The following is a 20,740-nucleotide window of genomic DNA, read 5'->3' as shown; positions in this document are numbered from 1 at the left end:
TGAAACAGATAAAACATCCCGAAACCTCTAACCTGAGCTCCACATGCACATTTCTGCACATTAATACATTAGACGCACCAAAGAAATCATCAGCTGTCACCTGATGCTGATTTAAACTTTGTTATGTGTCTCACTCACCTGTGACTTCTCGGGGGACTCTGACCTCCCCCTGAACGCTGTCGATGTCGGGGTGGATGGAGACCCCGCAGTTGTATCCCAGCTTGAAGGCCTCGATCATCCGCTCCTCCAGAGTCTTTGCCACGTTCTTCTTCGTCACGTGGAGGATCCCCAGGTTCGGGAAGCTATGAGAAATAAACTGAGCGTCACATACAACCGTTTTACGGGCTTCACTGCGTGTGTGTGTGTGAGAGATGCAGACCTGATGGTGGAGTCTTTGGACTGCAGGTCGGCGATACAGATTCCTTTATCGCACTGTTTTCCCACCAGACTGTGAGCGTGCAGGTGAGGGACGGCGGTCAGCGCCGTCACCAGCTGGACCACCACCCGGGCCTGACCCTGGTAGTTACAGATCTGAAACACACACACAGATAACCACCGTAAATATCTGCAACTTTCCTCCAAGACTCACAGTGTAAAGACTAAACCGGGCTCACTATAACCTGCTGTGAGCATCAGTGCGATGGATCTACGACAGTCTGAACTGCAGCAGATTAATGTCTGTGAGGCAGAGCAGCAGACACCACTGATGGCACCCTGGATGATCTGATCTCCATAATCCACCTGGAGAAAACTTCAAAAAGTGCATTATGGGTAAACTTTCCAGGCTCATATCGGCACGTGGGATCAGCTGATGAACCTACAATTCAATCCCAGGCTCGCCTTCCAGCTCTGATATTCTAATATTCTTATAAATCACATCTGAATGTGGCTCCTGGCTGTGAGATGGAGAAATAATGCCGATCAGATCAAGTTTAGGAGTTTTTCTGAATCCTGCAAAGCTCTGGATCACAGAGGGAACTTCATCTGTCATCTGTCGCTGATGCATGAAAATAATCTTTGCCGTGTTTTGGTCTTCAAATCAGGAGACCAGCTTATCGCTAACGCACTCAGTCGGTCGCTTCTGCTGAACCTTAAACAGTGACTGTGCTGAAGGACGCTCGGTGTGGACTGGCTGGATTGTTAGAGTCTGTCAAATAAGAGAGAGGTCAGACTGGATGGATGTGGTTTCAGAGAAGTCATTCAGAGATCCAGAGATGACTCACGCTGACAGATTCAGGGCACTTTGGATTTTTCTGTCCTCGGCACTTCTCTGCTGCGGTTCAGAAAAAACTTTCTCCTGATACGGATGACTCACGATACCAGCCAAACTTCAGAGGTCACAGTTTCACGCCGCCTCACCTACTTTTTAACGGATCTCGCAAAGAGGTGTTTTCATCCCCTGTCCGAACATCAGACAGAAAAATGAAAGTGCACTGATCTCTATCAGGTGATTACATGAAAACAGATTCTGTGAAAAAAGAAACGAGTCTGAAGCTTTAACACTTATGAGTTTCAGCTGAGAACGCTCGCTCATTACTCTGCTGTTACAGCAGACTCTGAATCAAACTGTACATCAAACTTGTCCAATTCAGACTGCAAAAGTGAGACAGTCCCCACAGACTCATGTTAAAATGTCAACAACTGTACGTTGGGGGGGGGGGGGGGGGGGGGGGGGGCACAGCCTTCCAATTATTTCACAGCATTTCAAGGAAACCTGCAATAACCATATTTCCAGTGAAATATAAAAAAAAACTCTGCACACTTTTAACGAGTGTGCAAAATTTATTTGTGCAAATGAAATGAAGGATATTTATTTTCCATCCTTCTGTTCCAAAGAGCTGCTGCACTAATTTCAACAGCAACATAGTAACTTATAGAAACCTATAGACACGTGTGAAGGCATCGCACTGCCAGCTGGAGCTGATCGATACCTGAGAATACTGCCAAGTCATTAGAGGCGTGGCTGAAAGCTCCTTCAGTCTGAGCACAGCGCACACGTCAGTGGAGATTTCGTACAGTGTGAAAGCAGCTAAACTTTGAATGAGCTACGAAACATTTTATCTCTGATAAAAAAAATTTAAAAAAAACTGTATCTGTGATCAGGTCAGGAACCGCGGATCCTTTTCAAAGTCACATTTAAGACATTCAAGCCTGAATCCAGATAACTGTTCCTGTTCCGGAACTACAAAAACTACAAAAACTGAGAGTGCATTTCTTAATTTGCCAAACCAAAACCAAACAATCTGTAAGATTCCTTCAGAGGAAGAAAAACTTCAACTCGTAGCTTTTTCTCTCATTCTGATTTCCTTCACTTTGTCGCTGGGGTTTCTCCACGCCCTAAATTAAAAGTTATCTCTCTATCTAATTGCACTCTGAGGTAAACTGAGTTTACGGAAAGGAAATCTGTTCCCGTTTCTACTGTGCACACACGTGTGCATGTACAAATTGTGTTGCTGCAGACATTTGCCTGCAGGAACGTTGCAGCAGTAAATAAACACGAGCCCACTTCCTCTTCCCGGTGCTGTGGGCCACTCGAAGCGCTCTGGCAGACAAACCCAGTTCCTAGAAACACAGCGAGCGTTGCTGTCTGATGGTTTCCTGGTTCAAACACGCTCACACTAACTACCTGAGGTCTCTGATGTTCCCAGCACGGTGAAGCAGCCAAGTGGAGTTTGCAGAGAAGCGCTCAGTGATCAGCCTTCACTGCTCCCGATGAAGCTAAACTGCAGCGAGGAGGGCAGTATGTGCAATGCCAATTCCCATAATGAAACCTGAGCACTCTTGTTTATCTGAGCACTGATTTTTACTGATTTTTCTTAGTTTACTGGATGGTGGTGTATGTGTATATATGCTTGTTCACATATGTGTGCCTGTGTGTGAATGCGTACAGTTTTGTATATGTATGTGCATATTTGCACTTACATTATATGCTATATACCTTTACATGTTTTACAACTCTTTTTTTAAAAAAATGTTTTCTTTCTATTTTAATTCTTTCATTATATTATTCCCTGTTCAGCACTTTGGCCGACACATGATGTCTTTTAAATGTGCTATATAAATAAAGATGACTCGACTTGACTTTACATTTAAGCATCTGATGATGGGCAATCAGTAGATTGTCCATCATCATCTTATTTTGAAAGGTCAGCTGATACAACCAGTTAACTGCAGCCCTTCCTGTGTTGGGTTTCAGCTGCCTCCCAGGTTGTTGCAGGGCTGGGTCCAGTCCCCTTTAGAGGACCAAATATTAAACACAGGACCTACACTTCCTGGTGACCCCATATTGGACCACACTGATACAAAGGGCTTGGTTATTTTACATATTTTTAAATGTCATTGGGAGCGCTTGGTTTCACTCATTGGAGCAGGCGTATTAGGAGGAGTTGATTTGATTTAGTTTAATCTCTGTCTCTTGTGAAGGTCGTGATTTAAGCTTGTGAATGCCAGAGGAAGAGATAATGATTTATTATGTACTCCCCCCCCCAGTCTCCAACCTCCATCGAAAACCAAGCGCTCCCATCATCACCTCATGACCTGAAAAAGTGTCACTTCTCCTCTCTGAAGCACAGAGTGGCTGCATAACTCAAACCAACCCCTCCACTGTCCTCACCTGAAACCTCATCTCCTCTAGTCGGGTCTTTTATAAATAGAAATTCAAATATAAATATAGGCCATCTTTAACAAGTGTAACTGTTCTGGATCTCTCACAGTAAAAGGCCCTCACTATGCACCTGTTTATTTATTGTGGATGGCGCCAATTTTATTCATCATCCTGCTGCTGTAACAGAATTTTCCTCAGTATCTATCCATCTGGCATGTGTCAATCAACGTGGCCACGCCCCAACTAACCCACTCAATTCAATTCGATTTTATTTATATAGCACCAAATCACAACAACATTCACCTCAAGGTGCTTTATATTGTAAGGTAGACCCTACAATAATACATACAGAGAAAAACCCAAAAATCATATGACCCCCTATGAGCAAGCACTTCGGCGACAGTGGGAAAGAAAAACTCCCTTTTAACAGGAAGAAATCTCCGGCAGAACCAGGCTCAGGGAGGGGCGGCCATCTGCTGCGACCGGTTGGGGTGAGAGAATCGTTATGAAGAGGGAACCTATCCACAGAGACCAAACCAAGCTGCTCTGTGGGGAATGTTCGACACTTCCACACCAGCTTTAGCTTTCAGCTCTGGAGGTTTGTCCTCGATAAATATGACAGACTCTCAGCCCTCATCAAGAGGCAGAAAAGTCAAGTGAGCAGACTTATAACGTCTGATAACCGCTGAAAGTGAAGCTTTGAAATGTCATGAACCATCAGGCTGTGGAAAATTCAAAGTGGTGCCTTCGAGTGCAAAACGACGACAGAAATTTAAATCCAACGACCGAATGTGTTTTTGTTTCGGTCTCTCTGTACCTGATGAGTTTTACCCGCTGAGGCGCTGCAGCAGTCAGCAGTCTGTGCAGCAGCACTGTGCGAACACCAGCGAACAACAAAGGGTTAAATATGTCAGTATTTCTGGGCCAGAGTGGGCGCGAACACAGATATTACACCTCTGGATGCAGAGCTTTCATCTGCGAGCTGAAACTCGGCACCTTTCCTGTTTGTGACGCAACTCCACTTCCTTGTAATTACATGTGGGTGTCAAGGAGAGGAAATTCCCAACAGACATGAAACACAGCAGAGGTGTGTTTGTGTGTGTGTGGTTTGCAGAGAACTCTCGGACAGGTCCAGGCCAGCAGAAGATTTTGCTGAAACTTCATCTGATGTCAGAAAACTAAAGCGCTCGGAGCACAGATCCGATCCGTGCAGCAGCTTCGAGTGTTTATCGTCTTGAGGAATATTGTGAGGAAAAGCAGCTGTGGGATGAACTCTGCGTGCAGCTACTGGGGATGTTTGTTTTACGGTAATGATGCCAAAGTTGGTTCAGACACTTAGTAAATCCAAACATTCACCAAGTTGTCCCGGTGTGTGCGCTGTGGCCGGGCAGAGGCAGCGAGAGGGGAAAAAAGGACTGTTCTGATCTGAATAAATAAACTTTCTGAATGAGTTTGCATTTTGCACTCACCGTTTCTACAAGTTTGATTCGCCTGAAATAAGGCCTGTGGTTAACACGCGCTCAGACATTTTCCTGTTTTCTTCTCCAACGTGAAACACATCCGTGAACGCTCCACATTCATCACACACTGCAGGCCGCTAATATTTGTATCACGGTGTTTTTTTATTCCGGTGGACTTAATGCATGGACCATAAATAAAATGCATAAAACGCTTTAACGTTGGCACTAAAGAATAAAACAGGCTGTTTCGTCACTTTTGGTTGCAGCTGCTTTTGATTAAACTCAACATCTGGCTTCAGGAAGTTGCAGCTTCAAATCTGGTTTTATTCTTCAAAACTCTGTGGCATGGATGATCCTGTGTCTGGTAAAAGCACCTGTCAGCCTCGATGATTCCCCCAGTGAGTCGATGAGTCGCTGCTTTCAGATCCACTTGGATAAAACTTGATATTCATGAAAGCAGGAATGACTCAGGGCACATTGATTTACCTCTCTCCGTTCCACTATTAACGCCATCATTAGTCACAAAAATAACTCGTGGCTTCAAGCTGGTTGAGTAGATCTCTCGTAAGTCTGCTCGAGTTTAAAGAAAAGCTTTAAAGTCTTAAAGGCATAAAATGTTCATCACTGCGAGGATCTTAAAGGGAAATTCCAATTTTATCCAGAAAACTTCCTTAGAAGTTTTAAAGAAACTACAGGCACGATAACTCAGTAGTTTAGAAAAACAAAACTCTTGTGGAAACTTCGGGGGAACTTCATGAGCACACATTAGAGCAGAGTACGTACACAGGGCATGACACCACAGGACGCAGGCAGTGAAGGTGACAGATGCCTTATCAATTAAAAAAAAACAGAGACGGAGCGGGTGAGTCGAGTGAGTCAGACTAGTCATCGTCCCACTGGTCCTGCCAGAGCTGGAGGGGTTTTCCCACTCTGCAGCCTCAACATGCAAACTCACCATCATCAACATGTCTCTAACACGACCCACAGATCAAACACGGCGAGTGGGAGGAACACTTCCTCATTTGTGTCAGTGACCTCATCTCATTCATGCCTCTCGTACATCCAGCTGATGCATATTAGCCCATGTTGCCCTTACGTTATGGCACTCGGTGTACCACTGGTCTGCCTGGGAGCACTCCGATCTCACCGGCAGTCACCTTTTGTTCCTTTTAAATGCTTCTCCACACGTAGCATAACATGACGAACCGAGCATCAGCCGACGCTGAAGCAACAAAAGCTGCAGCTCCTCCAAAAATCCCTCGACTCCAAAACAGAGTCAAAAACCATCGGATGCCGCGATGACGGCAGAAAAGGCGTTTTGACAACATCAAGTTTACAAGACTGCGTGAATCACTGCCACAAAGTAACCACGACTTAGGAAGAAGAAGACGACCAAGAAAAACAAGAGTAAGAAGACAATCTGGGTGCAGATCAAAAAGATCAAGAAAAAAAAAGACCAAAAAGAAGTAGAAGAAGAAGAAGAAGACAACCAGGAAGGAAAAGATCAAGCTTCAAAAAAACCAATATGGCTGCAGTCAAAATGCCAGGCGTTAAACCAGCGTTTCCCAAACCAGGAGGTTCTACGTCCATCTTTTGTATGTACACAGTAAAGGGCAGAGAGCGAAGCGTGACTGAAATAAACATCTTTTTGCCCACTGTGTTCAAAAAACCAATCATTTTTTATTCAGATTCAGATTCTACATCAAGAAAAAAACGTGTCCTTCTCAGCTCGTACGCAACTGTTTTGACTACGTAAAGAAAACAAATGAGCTCATATGATTTTTTTTTTTTATAACAAACACTTCCTGTTCTGACCTGTGTCTGAAAGTCTGGATCTCTTTAATCAGCTTTCATATAGTTTTAATGTCAGCGAAACAAAGACAGAAGCAGGAATCTGGGGATTTCCCATGTTTTCTGGTTTGGTCGGAACATGTGGGAGCTTCAGACTCCAAACTAAACATCAACAGAAACAACACGGCAGGAAACTCGAGCTCGTGTGCATGTGTCAGTCTCATACAGAGCGCGGGGTGGAAACATGAGCGCCCCGGCTTCTAAAGCCAGCGACGGTCACCTCCAACCAAAACCACAGAGAAACAAAACCACCCTTCGACAGACAATAGTAAACACCAGCCTCTCCCCTGCTCACGAGAAAAGACCGTGCAGCTTTGTAACGCCGCTGAAATAACGGCTTCACGCGGCTCGTTTTGACCTGTTCAAGCAGACGCAGCAACGCACTGTTTAACAGCTGGTTCCTAAATCACAAGTAAGCAGGGGCAAACCCTGCACACTTCCTTTAAATGTGATTTATGCAACTTTTCTCTTCTCTTTTTTTTTACATGCTTTAAATACTCAGTGCATTATTGCCCACGTGTACGCAGATAGTAAACGAGACCTTTCCTCCACTGAGGACTCAAATATCTAAATCACAGGATCCTTAAGACGACTCCCAAGAGAGGTTTAAATCTATGATATTGTTACGACACACATTCATAACACATGTTTGTAGTTTTAAACATTCTGCAGTGTCTTGAGCGCTGCAGTAAAAGTATTGTGATTTTAAACTCGTTACAAGTTAATGCAACCCTTTAAGACACGGATGTCAGACTCGTTTCACATCGTGGGCCACATGCTGCCCACTTTGACCTTAAGTAGGGCAGACCGGTGAAACTCCCCTTCATGTCAGCGTGAAGACATTTAACCACACACTGAATTGTCATACAAGAAAAAACAAGTACTATTCAGATTACATTAGACAGATTAGGTGGATACTTTCTTCATCCCCACAAATCCACAAACATCCTAGGTATGCAGTAAATATTCATCAATACTAAGTTAAAAATTGAAAAGTAAATATTGGGCGTGTCCTCCCACGGTGGAGGTGCCGGTGCTTCCCCTCACGTTTCCAGGCTAAAGCACGAGGGGTCTCTATATGATCGTCGGGAATATTCCCTTAGAGGCCCGGGATGTTGTAGCACACAAATCTGGACAGTTGTTATAGTCAGCGGGGAAATTGTGCAACACTTTGGTTGCTCTAGTAAATGTTTATGCTCCGAACAAAGATGGCGAGACTCTCTTCAAACCTGCCTTAAATAAGTACTCTCTCATCCCGGGGGATGATTTTAATTGTTGGTTAGACCCAGCTCTGGTGTCCTGCAGGTTTTAGATGCGTCCTTGATCCACCACAGCTTATTTAAATGGCTAAATGACCTCCTCAACATTTCATGAAGTTCTCCAGAGGCCTGGTGATGAACTAATCATTTGATTCAGCTCTCGAGGCCTGGAGTTGGCCACCCCTGGTTTAGAGTAATGTTATAAGCAAATCTGCATTAGTCATTCAAGCCTTTGTATCTGAATACGGATTGTGTGACGCGTGGCGTCCTTCACATCCTACCAAGACAGACTTCTCACACGTGTGCCACACGTATTGGAGAATTGTTTACTCTATCACTGACACTTAATGTGTCCACGCCTGTGCCAATCACAGCGTAGTTATTTCACACCCACCTACAATGGGATTTCAACTCAACCCTTCTGTCTAATGACAGAAGATGAGATAGGCTTTTGCTTTGCTACTAACTCCTCCCCAGAGACTTCCAGCCTTGTTGTATGGGATCCCTTTAAGGCCAAATTACTGCTTATTTAGCAAAAACAAGCCGCTCATGAACGAAATAGGTTAATCCAACAAGTTAAGGAGGCCGATGAGCAGTCTGCTCTTAAACAGAAAATTTTTAAAAAGCATGTTGAACTCAAAACTAGGCTTGACCTACTTACAACCTACTCAACTGAACGAGTAAACCTGATAGATAACTGCCGAGCCTTCTTAAGATTTCTAGGGCCAAGTATTCTTAAAATTTCACGGCTCATGAAAAAGTGAATCATGTATTCATGGACGCCCTGATGCATGCTCAATCATCCAGGTAGGTAAATCGCCAAAAGTTGATTCTGTTCAGATGAACAGAATCAGAATCGATGTATTAAAGGACTTTTACTCAGAGCTCTACACCTCAGGATCACAAACTAACTACAACACAATTAATGACTTTCTAGCCAAACTTAACATTCCTGAAATTCCACCAGAACTTAAAACAGGGCTGCATGAACCCATGTATCAGCTGGAAGGTTCCTCAACCATAGCTTTGATGTAATCTGGCAAATGCTCAGATCGGAATTGTTTCCTTTTGGAATTTTACAAACACTTCTTTACATTACTGTCTGCACAGCTTAGTCCAACCCACACTGACTGCTTTAAACTAGGATCTCTCCCTCAGTCATTTACGAAGCCTGTTTCACACTATTAAGGTAAAGATAAGAATGTATATATCATATATCATAGACCCATTTCTCTCTTGAACACAGACGCCAAAATATCAGCCAAGATTCTTGCCCGTAAACTGGAAATGGAAATTATTTCAAAAGATCAAAACAGGCTTCAATACAGGTCGTCATTCATATTTCAACATACGAAGGCTACTTAACATAGTTTAATCCAGCTTTACAGCCTCTGCTGAATGTGTCGTCTCTGTTGATGCTGACAAAGCCTGTCTCATCCTATAGCGAGGTAAACGACACAGTAACAGCAGTATATCTCTAATGGGTATACTTTGTTCTCCACTTTCATCCTTTTCATTTAACTCCATTTTCAACCCTGTAGTGAAACAGTCCCTGAAAATATGGGCCCAGTTTAGTTTTTTATGGTCAGTTTATAATCACTGGCATCATTTGAACAACTTAGTAATAAATACAGTCTACCACCATCACACTTTTTCAGATATCTACAAGCCGGACACTTTATTCACTCCCATATTTCAGGCTCGGCTCCTCTACTACAGTCTGCACTGTTAGAAACTAACCTACAACTTAATGCAATCAACAGAGAGCTGTTGTCTCTGCTTTACAATAAAGTGTTAAACTTGCCACATGCCTCTTCATCCATACACACATCGTTATGGGAAGAAGACTTAGACATGACAACCTCTGATGGCACGTGGGCGTCCATACTCAAACATGTCAACACAACATCCTTACGTGCCCGTCACTGTTTAATCCAGTTTAAAGTGTTATGTGTCCAACTCCCTCATGGAAGGTGTGCAGATATTATGTATGAGGAAAAATAAAAACACATTAGACTCTAGTACAAGGACTAAATTCCAAGTATTTAACGTGTAATATGACAAAAAAAGTAGCTAATTGCCCAGACCATGCTGTAATAATAAAACTAATAATAAAAGGATTCATTTTTACTTGTGAAATCACAATAAAGCAAAGGAATTTCTGCAGTAGATAGAAAAGTTCCTGATATTTAACTGTCATTTAAATGTTTACTCTGTATTACTCTGTTACTTCGATGTACTTCAATGGTCCTGAAGGAGGTTTTTATCTGAAACACAGTTCAAAGTCCAAAATCTATGAATCTATTTCCCAAAGCCGTCTGCAGTGGGGTGATTCTGGCCCCCGGGCCATAAGTCTGACTCCTCTGCTTTAAGCTGTATGATGGTGTCACACACCTGTAAGTGGACACAGGCCTTTATGGATAAACTATGAGAAGGGCAGAGTTCATCTGTTTGGTTTTTGGGTAGTGGGAGGTCGAGCTCAGCGTGTCCAGTGTACTTTGGTTTTTCAGTTGAACAGGTTAAGGCCACATTAAGCTGCCCAACGGACACAAACACCGACAGCTGGAGACCCGCCGGCCAAGCAGTCAGTCCTGTTATACTCCTGTGAAGGCTGTTTGAAGTCCGCCGCCTGAGACACGTGTAATTAGTGCACTGTTATGTAAATTCTGTGAGTCTGTGTGGTAAAAAAAAACAGGCGAGCATGTGGACATCCACACGGATGCTCGTGGTCAACGTCTGATGATGAAATTTATGGACTCAAGTACGCGTCACGTATAATCCTGATCTTAAAACTAGCTTTGAGTTTTCCTACAACTAAAAACTTCAACTGGCAAGATAACGTCAGCCAAAATTAAGATAAGATAAGACGACCTTTATTAGTCCCACAGGTGGGAAATTTGTTAGGTGGGAAACCAGAAGGAAGCTGGTTTGATCTAATGAAACCTGTCTCAACAAACACTTTGAGCTTCAACATCAGCAGGACGGTCAGTTCACAGAGGGACCGCTCGGCCTTCAAACACCCAGGTGAGCTCAGTGTCATTATACTGATACTCAGGTATACAGCACATACAGCAGAGCAGGACTGGGGCTCACCGCTGGTCTTACCCTGTGTTAGCTTGTGAAAGCAGAAACAGTGTGATGAATAATTCATTTAATGGCTGCTTGTGTTATTAATAACTGAAGTTAAAGGAGCTCTGTGTTACTCTCACTGAACAATCACTGCGATGAAACTGATATAAACAATCATTTCCCAGAGCTTCAATCGCACAACGGCATTACTTTCACATTTCAGCTTCAGTTCAAAACAGGTTTAGTCAGTTTGACAACTTCAATCAGCAAAACGACAGAAACAGTCAGCCTGATGCCTCAGCAGTATTAAACTCTCTGCAGGAAACGGTTTTATTTCCTCTTGCCGCTGCAGACAGAAGTGAACCACAATCTGGTTTTAGTGCTCACTCTGTGTGCTTCAAACACTTCCTGGACCAACAAACTGGAAGAAAGTTTAAACACTGCGCTCAGCAGGTGAGTCAGCTGACTGTAGCGAGTGCGCAGGACGAGGTTTACATTTGCAGACCGCACCGTCCGACGCCTGGAGAACGAGCGCAGACAGGAAGCGTTACCTTGACGGTGGGGTAGGTCTTCCTGTTCTTCTCGCTGGTGGCCCCCGGCAGACCGCCGTGAGACGGCCCCTCGCAGCCGTACCTGAACCTGAAGCCGCGCTGAAAAACAAAGACATCAGTACACACCTGTATCAATACATCAGCTGACAATCAGTCACCTTGTTGTCCTAAACACACGTTCAGGTGATTATTCATTAAACAGGTGGGTGAAATCCAACTCTGAGACTCCCGATGCTTCCCTTTCTTCCTGTTTAGTCATCAGCGTTAATCCAGCTGAAGTTAAAAGAGCTTCTGTCATCAAATAAATATATACGGGCAGGGAGGGTGTGACATTTAGGGGGCGAAATTAGATTAAAGGTGTAAATGTTTAGGATTCAAAGCTCAAAAATTAATGGGAAAAACTCCACCCGAGTCAGTCCCCTCCCACTCCCGGGATAAACAGCGGCGCTAACACTTTGACCTTTCGTCCAAAAACATCATGGCGGTGACAGAAATGCTAATGATGAGGCTTTAAAATCAATGGGTGACGTGCCAACGGCTACATCCAAATTTACATACTTCAGTTTGACTGTAAATACAAGCTTGAACAGAAAGCAAGCAGCACACCACGAGAAACACCTTAAATAAAGATTTCCTGTTTAAAGTCTCACAGAGCTCATTAATTACCACAGACGGTCACTAAAATAGCTCGTTCGTATGAGCGTTTAATTTATTTCTTCCGTCAGTGTTAAAAGTAACACCTGTAAATTCATCACAGGACCTTTTAACACCTTAACATCCTTCACTTTAATTACAGACTCTTTAATGACTCAGGGGGGACCCTGTTATTGAAACCCACCCTCAGTCTTTGCTCCACTTTGCTGCACAACTTAAGACCTAACTGTGTTTCACTGTTCCATTAAAGCAGCGGTCCCCGACCAGTTTATGTCCGACAATATTTTCACGGACCGGCCTTTAAGGTGTCGCTGATGAATACAACAAAATAAAACCAGTACCGGTACCAAAAAGAAGAAGATTTATTCATAACACACGGAAAAAGACCCAGGGAAACTGAGTTAACGATAAAAATGATTAAAAAAAAATGCTAAAAACCTATAAAAACCCTGAAAACCATCAATTTCACACCCGAGCCTCAACTCTGGCGGCCCGGTACCAAACGACTCATGGACCAGTACCCGTCTGTGGCCCAGGGGTTGAGGACCGCTGCATTAAAGGAAGTGACATCAGAACACGGTCAGAGGGCCGTTACAGTCAGCGTGACCATCAACAACAAAAGACAGGAAAAGAAAACAGCAGTCGTTACAGGTGTGACTTATACAGCCAAACGTCCTGTCCTGAAGTCATTTCCCTTTTTTAATTCTAAATAAAAGCAATTTAAAGATAAACTAAACCCAGCGGTCAGTCATCTCTGAATGCACTCTATGATAAGACGGGACAGGTGAGTGTTACCTGTTTGGGCTGCTCCACGATCTGCAGGAACGGTCCGTCCACTGAAACCACAGAGACTCAAATTCAGATTCAGACAGATTCAAACACCTTCTCATACAGCTGATTTGTTTCTTTGAAAATTAGTTTTGGAGTTTCAGACTGTTGGTTTGAGACAATCGAGACATTTAGAGGTGTCAGAGAACTTATCTGAGCTATCTTACACATGAAATAAAGACTGAGCTACGCTTTTCTCTACACAAAGTTTCCCTGAGGTATCTGTCACCCCTCACCCTGGGTCTGGTCTCTGGTTTGTCCCCCTCAGACAACCATCTGCTGACCAGCAGTGCTCCAACTCAATCCTATTCAGTTTCAGTGATAAGACTCTTTGAGGTGAAGACCATCAATATTAGAGGGAGAACCCCAACGATCTCCTGTGAGCAGCACTTTGACACAGTGAGGGGAACTCCCTTCCACGGTTTGAGGTTTCCATGGTTTAATAACCAAAGATTATTACAATTATGTCATTATTACTGATGAGGAGACTGTAAAGAGTCTTGAACCAACATTTCAGTTTGAGCTCCTTTTTGACCTTAAACTTTTGTGATGTGCAATAAGAATGTTAGTTTTTTGTGTGGCGTTGTGACAAAGTGGAGGAGCAGTTGTAAAGCTCTCCATTTGTCCCATATGTGTTTACTTTATTTTGCACATTGTACACATTATTCTGTTTCTATGTATTTGCTATGATTTGCTATTTGTCCAGTAACATTGCTTCACTCACTATCCCGGGTTTGTTTGTGTAAGCGTTCTGTTGCCGGCAAATCAAACATTCTGCAAATTAAGACAAATACTAAGTTATGTTTCTTTATATTTTATTATGTTACAGATTAAGTCATTTGTTCATACTTACTTTGTTTGTCTTTTCAGTTTTCATGAGGGTCAGGTGAGGCTCATTTTAAAATCCTGATGATGTCACGCATGACATCAGCAGGTCAAACTAAGTGGAGGGGTTTCTTTTTCCATAGAGATGCTTCCTTTTGTTTGTGTTAAGGTTTAAAGGAATTTGTTGAATGTTTTTCCTTTTGTTAATACTGCCATTTAGTTGTGTAAATGTGCATATTAGAAGTGTGTAGAGGTTTTGTGTTTTTAAATCATTTGTGTAGAGTTTTACATCCCTCAGTTGAGTGAGTGGTACTGGCTGGGCAATTGGAGGGAAATTGATGGCCCTATTTAAAGCCAGTCTCTACCAGATGCAAGAGAGAGGAGAGGTGAGCTGTGTCACCAGAGCCATGTTATGTTGAGTTTTGTTAATTGAATTGATTTGGGGGGAAGTTTTGTTAAGTTACATTATATTAAGTTCACTGTAAATAAATTGCTCACCTTGGAAATCTGAAATGCCTGCCTAGTCTGCTTCCCTACCACCTTCCTTGACGTTCGTGTCTGACTACTTCACAGGCGTCTCATTTTTTTTTCTAAACTCTCTTTTCAGAAATGTTTTATGTTTTTTTTCTGTTGTATTTTTTGAAATGTCATCAGTTTTTTTTTAAATATGCATCTGATAAGTGGGAGAATTTAAAACATCTTCCCTGAAATCTCTTCTCTCATTTCTTATCAACATCCTGTAAAACGTCTTTCAAGAAATCTGTACGCGACGGTGTTTCGAGTGTCTGCGCTTCGATTGAAATTTCATGCCATCTGAAATGTCTTTTGCGGTGATCCTTTCCTGAATTGTCGTTTGTAAAACTCATAACGCGGCCGTCTTGCGCAATGTCGATTTTCTAAAACGTCGTTTCGTGCTGTGTTTTGTGAAATGAGATTTAAACGTCATCTTTCATTCAGTTTTGTTTGATGACACATTTTCTAAAATGTCACGTTATGCTTAACGTCTTTTGCGACATATTGTGAACTCTGAAATGTCGAGCTTCGAAAAACCTCGTTGCGTTTCCTCTGCCATCCATACGTGCAGGAGAGACCAGTTGTATTCTTCCATAATTTAAAAGAAGAAACGCTGTAATCGCCACTTTCTGTGTACCACTGTAGCCGCATGTAAATGTACATGTAAATGTAAAGAGGAGCCAGTTTCCCCGTGTGATCTACACCTCTGTCTCTACTCAGAGAAACGATGTGTTGATATTAAAGGGAAGTGAGAGCTGAGCTGCCGTCCCACAGCCACCACAGAGGACACGTCATGAAACTCCTCTTTCACTTTACCTTCATTTTTTCCCCCTCAACAGAAATTCACTTTTGCAAAAAGAAAGTGGAGTTTCGGAAGTTTTTCCTCCCCAGCAGCATCTGTTCAACCTGTGTGTGGTTTTAATGTTTCTTTCACACATGTTATAGAGCCTTCAGCTTCTGTCTGAACAAAGGCTTCATTCATGCCGTAACGGTCCATATAAAGCCCTCATTGTCTGACATAACAGTCCAAGTCAAAGTCCATTTGTCTGACTTTTCCTGGAACTTTAAACCAAATCACACAGCCACTATTTATGAAATTTATAGTTGGGGTTTTTTTGGTAAATAGATTTTTTTACAGGGAATAACAGTGCCATAAGTCTTAGCGGGTCCCTTTAAATTTTGAGTATTACCTAAACAACAATGATACGTGTGGATATAACGACCACAGTCAACCAAACGACGAGTGTCAGGAAGCAAACACTGCAACAGGAAAAGAACTAAACTGCTTTTCAATCAGGCTCGAGTATGTAAAGTATGAGCTCAACACAATTACACAAATGGGGCAGCAGATACTTTACCTCCACCTGTATGTTTTTTTATTTCATGCTAACCACACAGTAATAATAACCTCAGCAGGGTGGAGTGAGTGAGACCAAAGGAAACCGTCTGAAAACAAAAGACCTGACAGCTTTTGTTGGGACGGCAGGAGAGATAGGCGTGATGGTTGCACGACAGTGTGGTATTTTTATGTACAAAGATTAAGCCGTCATCTCAAAATGACAAGTTTAGGAGATGATTAATGCCACCCATGGCTGCTCTTTTTTCTTCAGAAATTATACTATTGTTCAGAAACAAAGGGGAAATCCAGATAAAAACAACACAACACATTCAAAGTAAATAAACTCTGAAAGTACAGAGGTCAAATCAAACCAACAGGAAAGTACTACATGACGTCTTATTGTTGGACCAGCAGTCTGAAACCCAAAGACGTCCACTTTAAAGAGAAGCTGTTTCTGACCGTAAATGGTAAAGGTAAAGCTGACGGTGTGGGACACACCTGCAGGACTCTCACCTGTCCGCAGAGATGTCGTTTGAGGCATCGCAAAATGTGGAAACTCCCATGTCGGGTCCATCATGATGTTATCGAACATCTGCAATAGAGACAAAAACATGAAGTCTGACTTTAGACTTAGATAAACACAGGAAGACATTATTATTATTTAGTTCTTGTTCATCACGTGTGCAGCTTCAGTGATGTTAACTGCAATAATTCATGCTATACCAGAGAAACAACAGTCCATTAATGAGAACAGACAGTTATTAACAGCAGCTCGGATCAGAGCCCCACATCAGTGCTTCTCAGGGTTCAAGCAGAACAGATACCCCAGCATGGTCTGTTCAAAGAGACTGCATGAATCGGTGATGCAAAGGAACCACGACCAAGGAGAAAGATCAATAAGACGGATGAGAAGAAGAAGACAAAGAAGGAAAAGAAAACGCTGACAGAGATCAAGAGGACAACCAGAATGTACAAGCAAATCAAGAAGAAGAGACAGATCAAGACAAGGAAGAACAGGTATAAGACCACGAAGAAGACGAAGGCCGACAAGTAGAAGATGAAGCTGTTCAAGAAGATTAAGGCCAAGAAGAAAAAGAAGAAAAGGTTGACGATGTAGACGAACATCAAGAAGAAGATCAGGCAGATGAAGAATATAATCAATAAGAGCTATACGAAGACCAAGAAATACAAAGAAGATGAAGCTGGAGAGGAGGAAGGAGTTGAAGATGACAACCAGGAAGGTAAAGATCAGAAGAAGATCAGAGGAGAACCGCAGAAACAGTAATGATCAAAAAAAGCTAAAGAACAACTGAAAAGTGCTGCGTGGAAAATGTTCCAAAGAAATGAGTTACTGTAATCACATTACATTTGTGTCTAACACAGTAATAGAAAGTATTACTGCACTAGACTCGATAAGCAGTACAGGTAATCAAACAACAAAGCTGCTGACCAATCACGTTCTTCAATAATCTGCATGATGTTGGACAGAAGTGACTCAAAGAGCCTTTTTTATGGCTCCATTCACGAGGAAGAAGGAACAAAAATAGCAGCACGATTTCCTAATGTTGAGGATCGATATTGATACTGTCTCATTTACATGCACACATGTGAGCACTTTCCACTTTAACACCGCATTTCTAAAAAGGTTGTGATACCTCGGTACTGGTGTAGATCCAAGTATTTCAAAGGGTTTAAAAAGGGGGGAGATTTTCTCCTTCAGAGCAGAAATATGGGCTGTTATTTGTCAGCTTGCAGAAACTGTGACATCTCCCACTGGTTATTAAAATCATGTTTTTGGAGGCTGCTGCTTTTTTTGTCATCATTTCGTCAACGACATCCTAAAATAGCCCTTGCTTTGTCTCCCTTTCTGAGTACAAAAGGAGCATAATTTACCAAATCATCATCATATTAGGTCAAATACGACTTAAAATTAGTGACTGAGGCTATAAATGTATCAGGAAACTGTTTACTGAGGTCACAGAGGTAAGATCATTTTTCCGCAGACCTCTGTACTCTCTGACTTCTCTTTATACCCAGAATAGTCGGCCCCATGCTGAACATTATAAAAAAAATGGAGGCTAAGCCTCAGGTGAGATTACCTGGTTGGGAGCGTGTAGGTAGTGGTCGTCTCCGGCCATGGTGGCGTCTGCAAAAGGTCGAGCAACACGTCAGTTAAACCCACGGAGTGACATCAGCGATTATTATGAGTAAGAGACCAGAATGACAAAAGTGCTCTGTTCTTGCTTCTTATTTTTATGTTTTCTGCTCATCACAACACGTTTAATTATAACTGAGGCTTTTTATTTGCACTCCTATACACAACCGTCTTCACCTTGAGTTAGAATTCTATATGAGTAAAATTACTTACTCCCTAAATACTCTACTTTCTATTACAACTACTTCATTCACAATTTTCTTTTTTCAAAGCGACCATTAAAAACAATCAACTGCAGAACTGCAACGATTAATGGGTCATCTCTTATTTTAGCAACAGAAAATTTACTGAAAGCAACTTTATTAACGGTTTATTTGAGGTTTAAAGGCCTTTTTAGGGGTCAGCAGTTACTTTGCACATTTGCTAAAGTTTTTAATTTAACCAGAAACTGCCAACAGCTTTTTCCATCCCCTCTCTCGTTACATTTTCCCACATGTTGGGAAGCCTTTGTGCACTTGCAGTGACAGAAGAGTGGCATTATAATACTATTTCTCTTCTCTTGTTTCTCTGTGTGCTCCACTCCGTGTGTGAGGAGGTGCACCCACAGCGAGACTGAGAGCAGGGACAGGAGTACCAGCAGTAAAGACTCTCACACTGAGCTCAAATAAAGAATACATGCAAAGTAAATTTTTCTTTTCTTTTTTTGGGGGGCATATTTTATTTTAGAAAGTTAGAGAAGCAACATTAAGGCTCAGCCTGATGTTAGTATACAGATGAATGGCGTTGAAAGTTGAGCTGGTGCATGCCTTTTTATGATGGATATAGGCCTGTAAATGGTAAACGAACTGGTTCTTAAAAACTGCATTTTATACCTGACCACTTAGAGCAGGGGTGGGCAGATGTGTCCTTAAACCAACACAGCTGAATTAAATTGCTAAATTACCTCCTCAGCATGTCCTGAAGTTCTCTAGAGGCCTGGTGATGAACTAATCATTTGATTCAGGTAAGTTGACCCAGGGTGAGATCTAAAAGCTGCAGGACACCGGCCCTTAAGGCCTGGAGTTGCCCACCCCTGACTGAGAGGCCTTTATAAAAGTTGCCTTTTTGTGTGTCTCATTACAGTCTTTCGACTGATATTAGAGTGAGGGCCATTTCACTTGTATGTCACCTCCTCCTTCACTTAACACCTAAGCTGCTTTCACTGCAGCCCAGAAACCACACAACAGCCCGATCACACAGTAAATGTTCTTTGAAGGCATGGTGTTGGACAGGAGCTGGGGTTTTTTTTTGGTGGTGGTGGGAGGTATAAGCCTGCTGCACAGGTTTCACCTGACAGTTTTTAGATGCTTAAACATGCATCCAGTTGTTATTTTTAACTGGAACTCAGCGTCTGTTATCATTATTTTGGAGCTGTGTAGATTAATGAGTGTTAAAATACCAGTGAATCTGTTAGAAACTGCACCTCACTTCACAATGGGGACACACACCACTGACACTTTTGTGTTTGGTGTTTCAGTCATGCTAAATAAGGCTTTAATAAATCCTTTATAAGGAGTAATGAAGAGCTAATATCATACTATTTAAGCTGGTAAGCCGGCTTTGGTCCTTGCTTTCATATTAGAGTATTTCAGGGAATTTGGAAATTCTAGTACCAAAAAAGAAAAAGAAGAAGAAGAAGAAGAAAAACATGGAGATAGTCCTTATTGCATTAGAATGAGGAAAATGTATTTAGGTTGTTAATTCAAGAGCACAAACTTTGCTGAGCAAGCTGTGAAACATGCAAGCAAAAAACTAAATGTAAACAATTGACATGACGGCAGCAAACACTCGGGCTTTAGTCCCGTTGAGAAATTTATCTGCTGACTTCTAAAAACGTGACTATGGAGGAAAATACTTCCATCTCAGTTCACCACACTGTGAGACCTCCAGCAGTAACCTGCAGAAGTAGGCCAGGTGTCTCCAGCAACTAACTTCCTCATCGATTATTGAAATTTGAGCACCTTTGAAGGTTTCCTCATTTTTGCTTTCTTACATTTGTGCACGTGTTTCTCGTGAGTTTACCTGAGTTTTCTCCTTATATTTATAAATTTTTATCCTTTTTCTCAGAAATTGGATTTGCGAAGTGTACATTTTTATCGTGAATCTGCAGGTGTTTCATAAATTTGCCCTTTTTATGGCCGTCTTATTAAAGGTTTTTTGGCTGTTGTCATTTTTTATTGTCAGTTTATTATTTTGAACTGAGTTTTCTGTTCTCGGAATTCACTCTTTGTTTATTATATATATAAATATATATTTAACCTTCGGTAATACACAGTTTGTAATACACAGTCGTATATACCTTACTACTACTGATTATTGATCGCTGACACTTGTTACCTGTCAGCAGCATCGCGCGTCCCCGTTCTCACGAGCGTGCCTGTGTGATCTACGTTAGCTCTGCGGCTAACAGCTAATTAGCTCCGCCGGGTTGTTGTTGTTGTTCGTGTGGCTAAAGCGGCCGTTAAAGCATGCACTTTTTGGCACAACACCAGCGCTTCCACAGCACCGACCTCAGTGCAGCTCGGGTCTAATCTCCGGCTTCAAGTCACAGCGAGCCCCGTCCTCGCTAACCGCTGCCTGTCCTGGCTGCCCG

The 20,740-nt window shown here is 42.3% G+C and overlaps 1 protein-coding gene across 1 annotated transcript in view; it reads right to left on the bottom strand.

The window, feature by feature from the left end:
* Positions 1-20,740, bottom strand: part of nfkb1 (nuclear factor of kappa light polypeptide gene enhancer in B-cells 1) — a 31,660-nt gene that overhangs the window by 10,009 nt on the left and 911 nt on the right. The window contains 6 exon segments of the mRNA XM_019363515.2: positions 139-302; positions 380-531; positions 11,795-11,893; positions 13,244-13,284; positions 16,467-16,545; positions 18,053-18,099. Of these exon segments, the coding sequence (XP_019219060.1) occupies positions 139-302; positions 380-531; positions 11,795-11,893; positions 13,244-13,284; positions 16,467-16,545; positions 18,053-18,091 (574 nt within the window). The 5' untranslated portion in view covers positions 18,092-18,099.

This window comes from Oreochromis niloticus, linkage group LG2 (genome assembly GCF_001858045.2).
Source record: "Oreochromis niloticus isolate F11D_XX linkage group LG2, O_niloticus_UMD_NMBU, whole genome shotgun sequence".
NCBI lineage: Eukaryota > Metazoa > Chordata > Actinopteri > Cichliformes > Cichlidae > Oreochromis > Oreochromis niloticus.
This window is presented reverse-complemented; position numbering and strand designations above follow the sequence as displayed.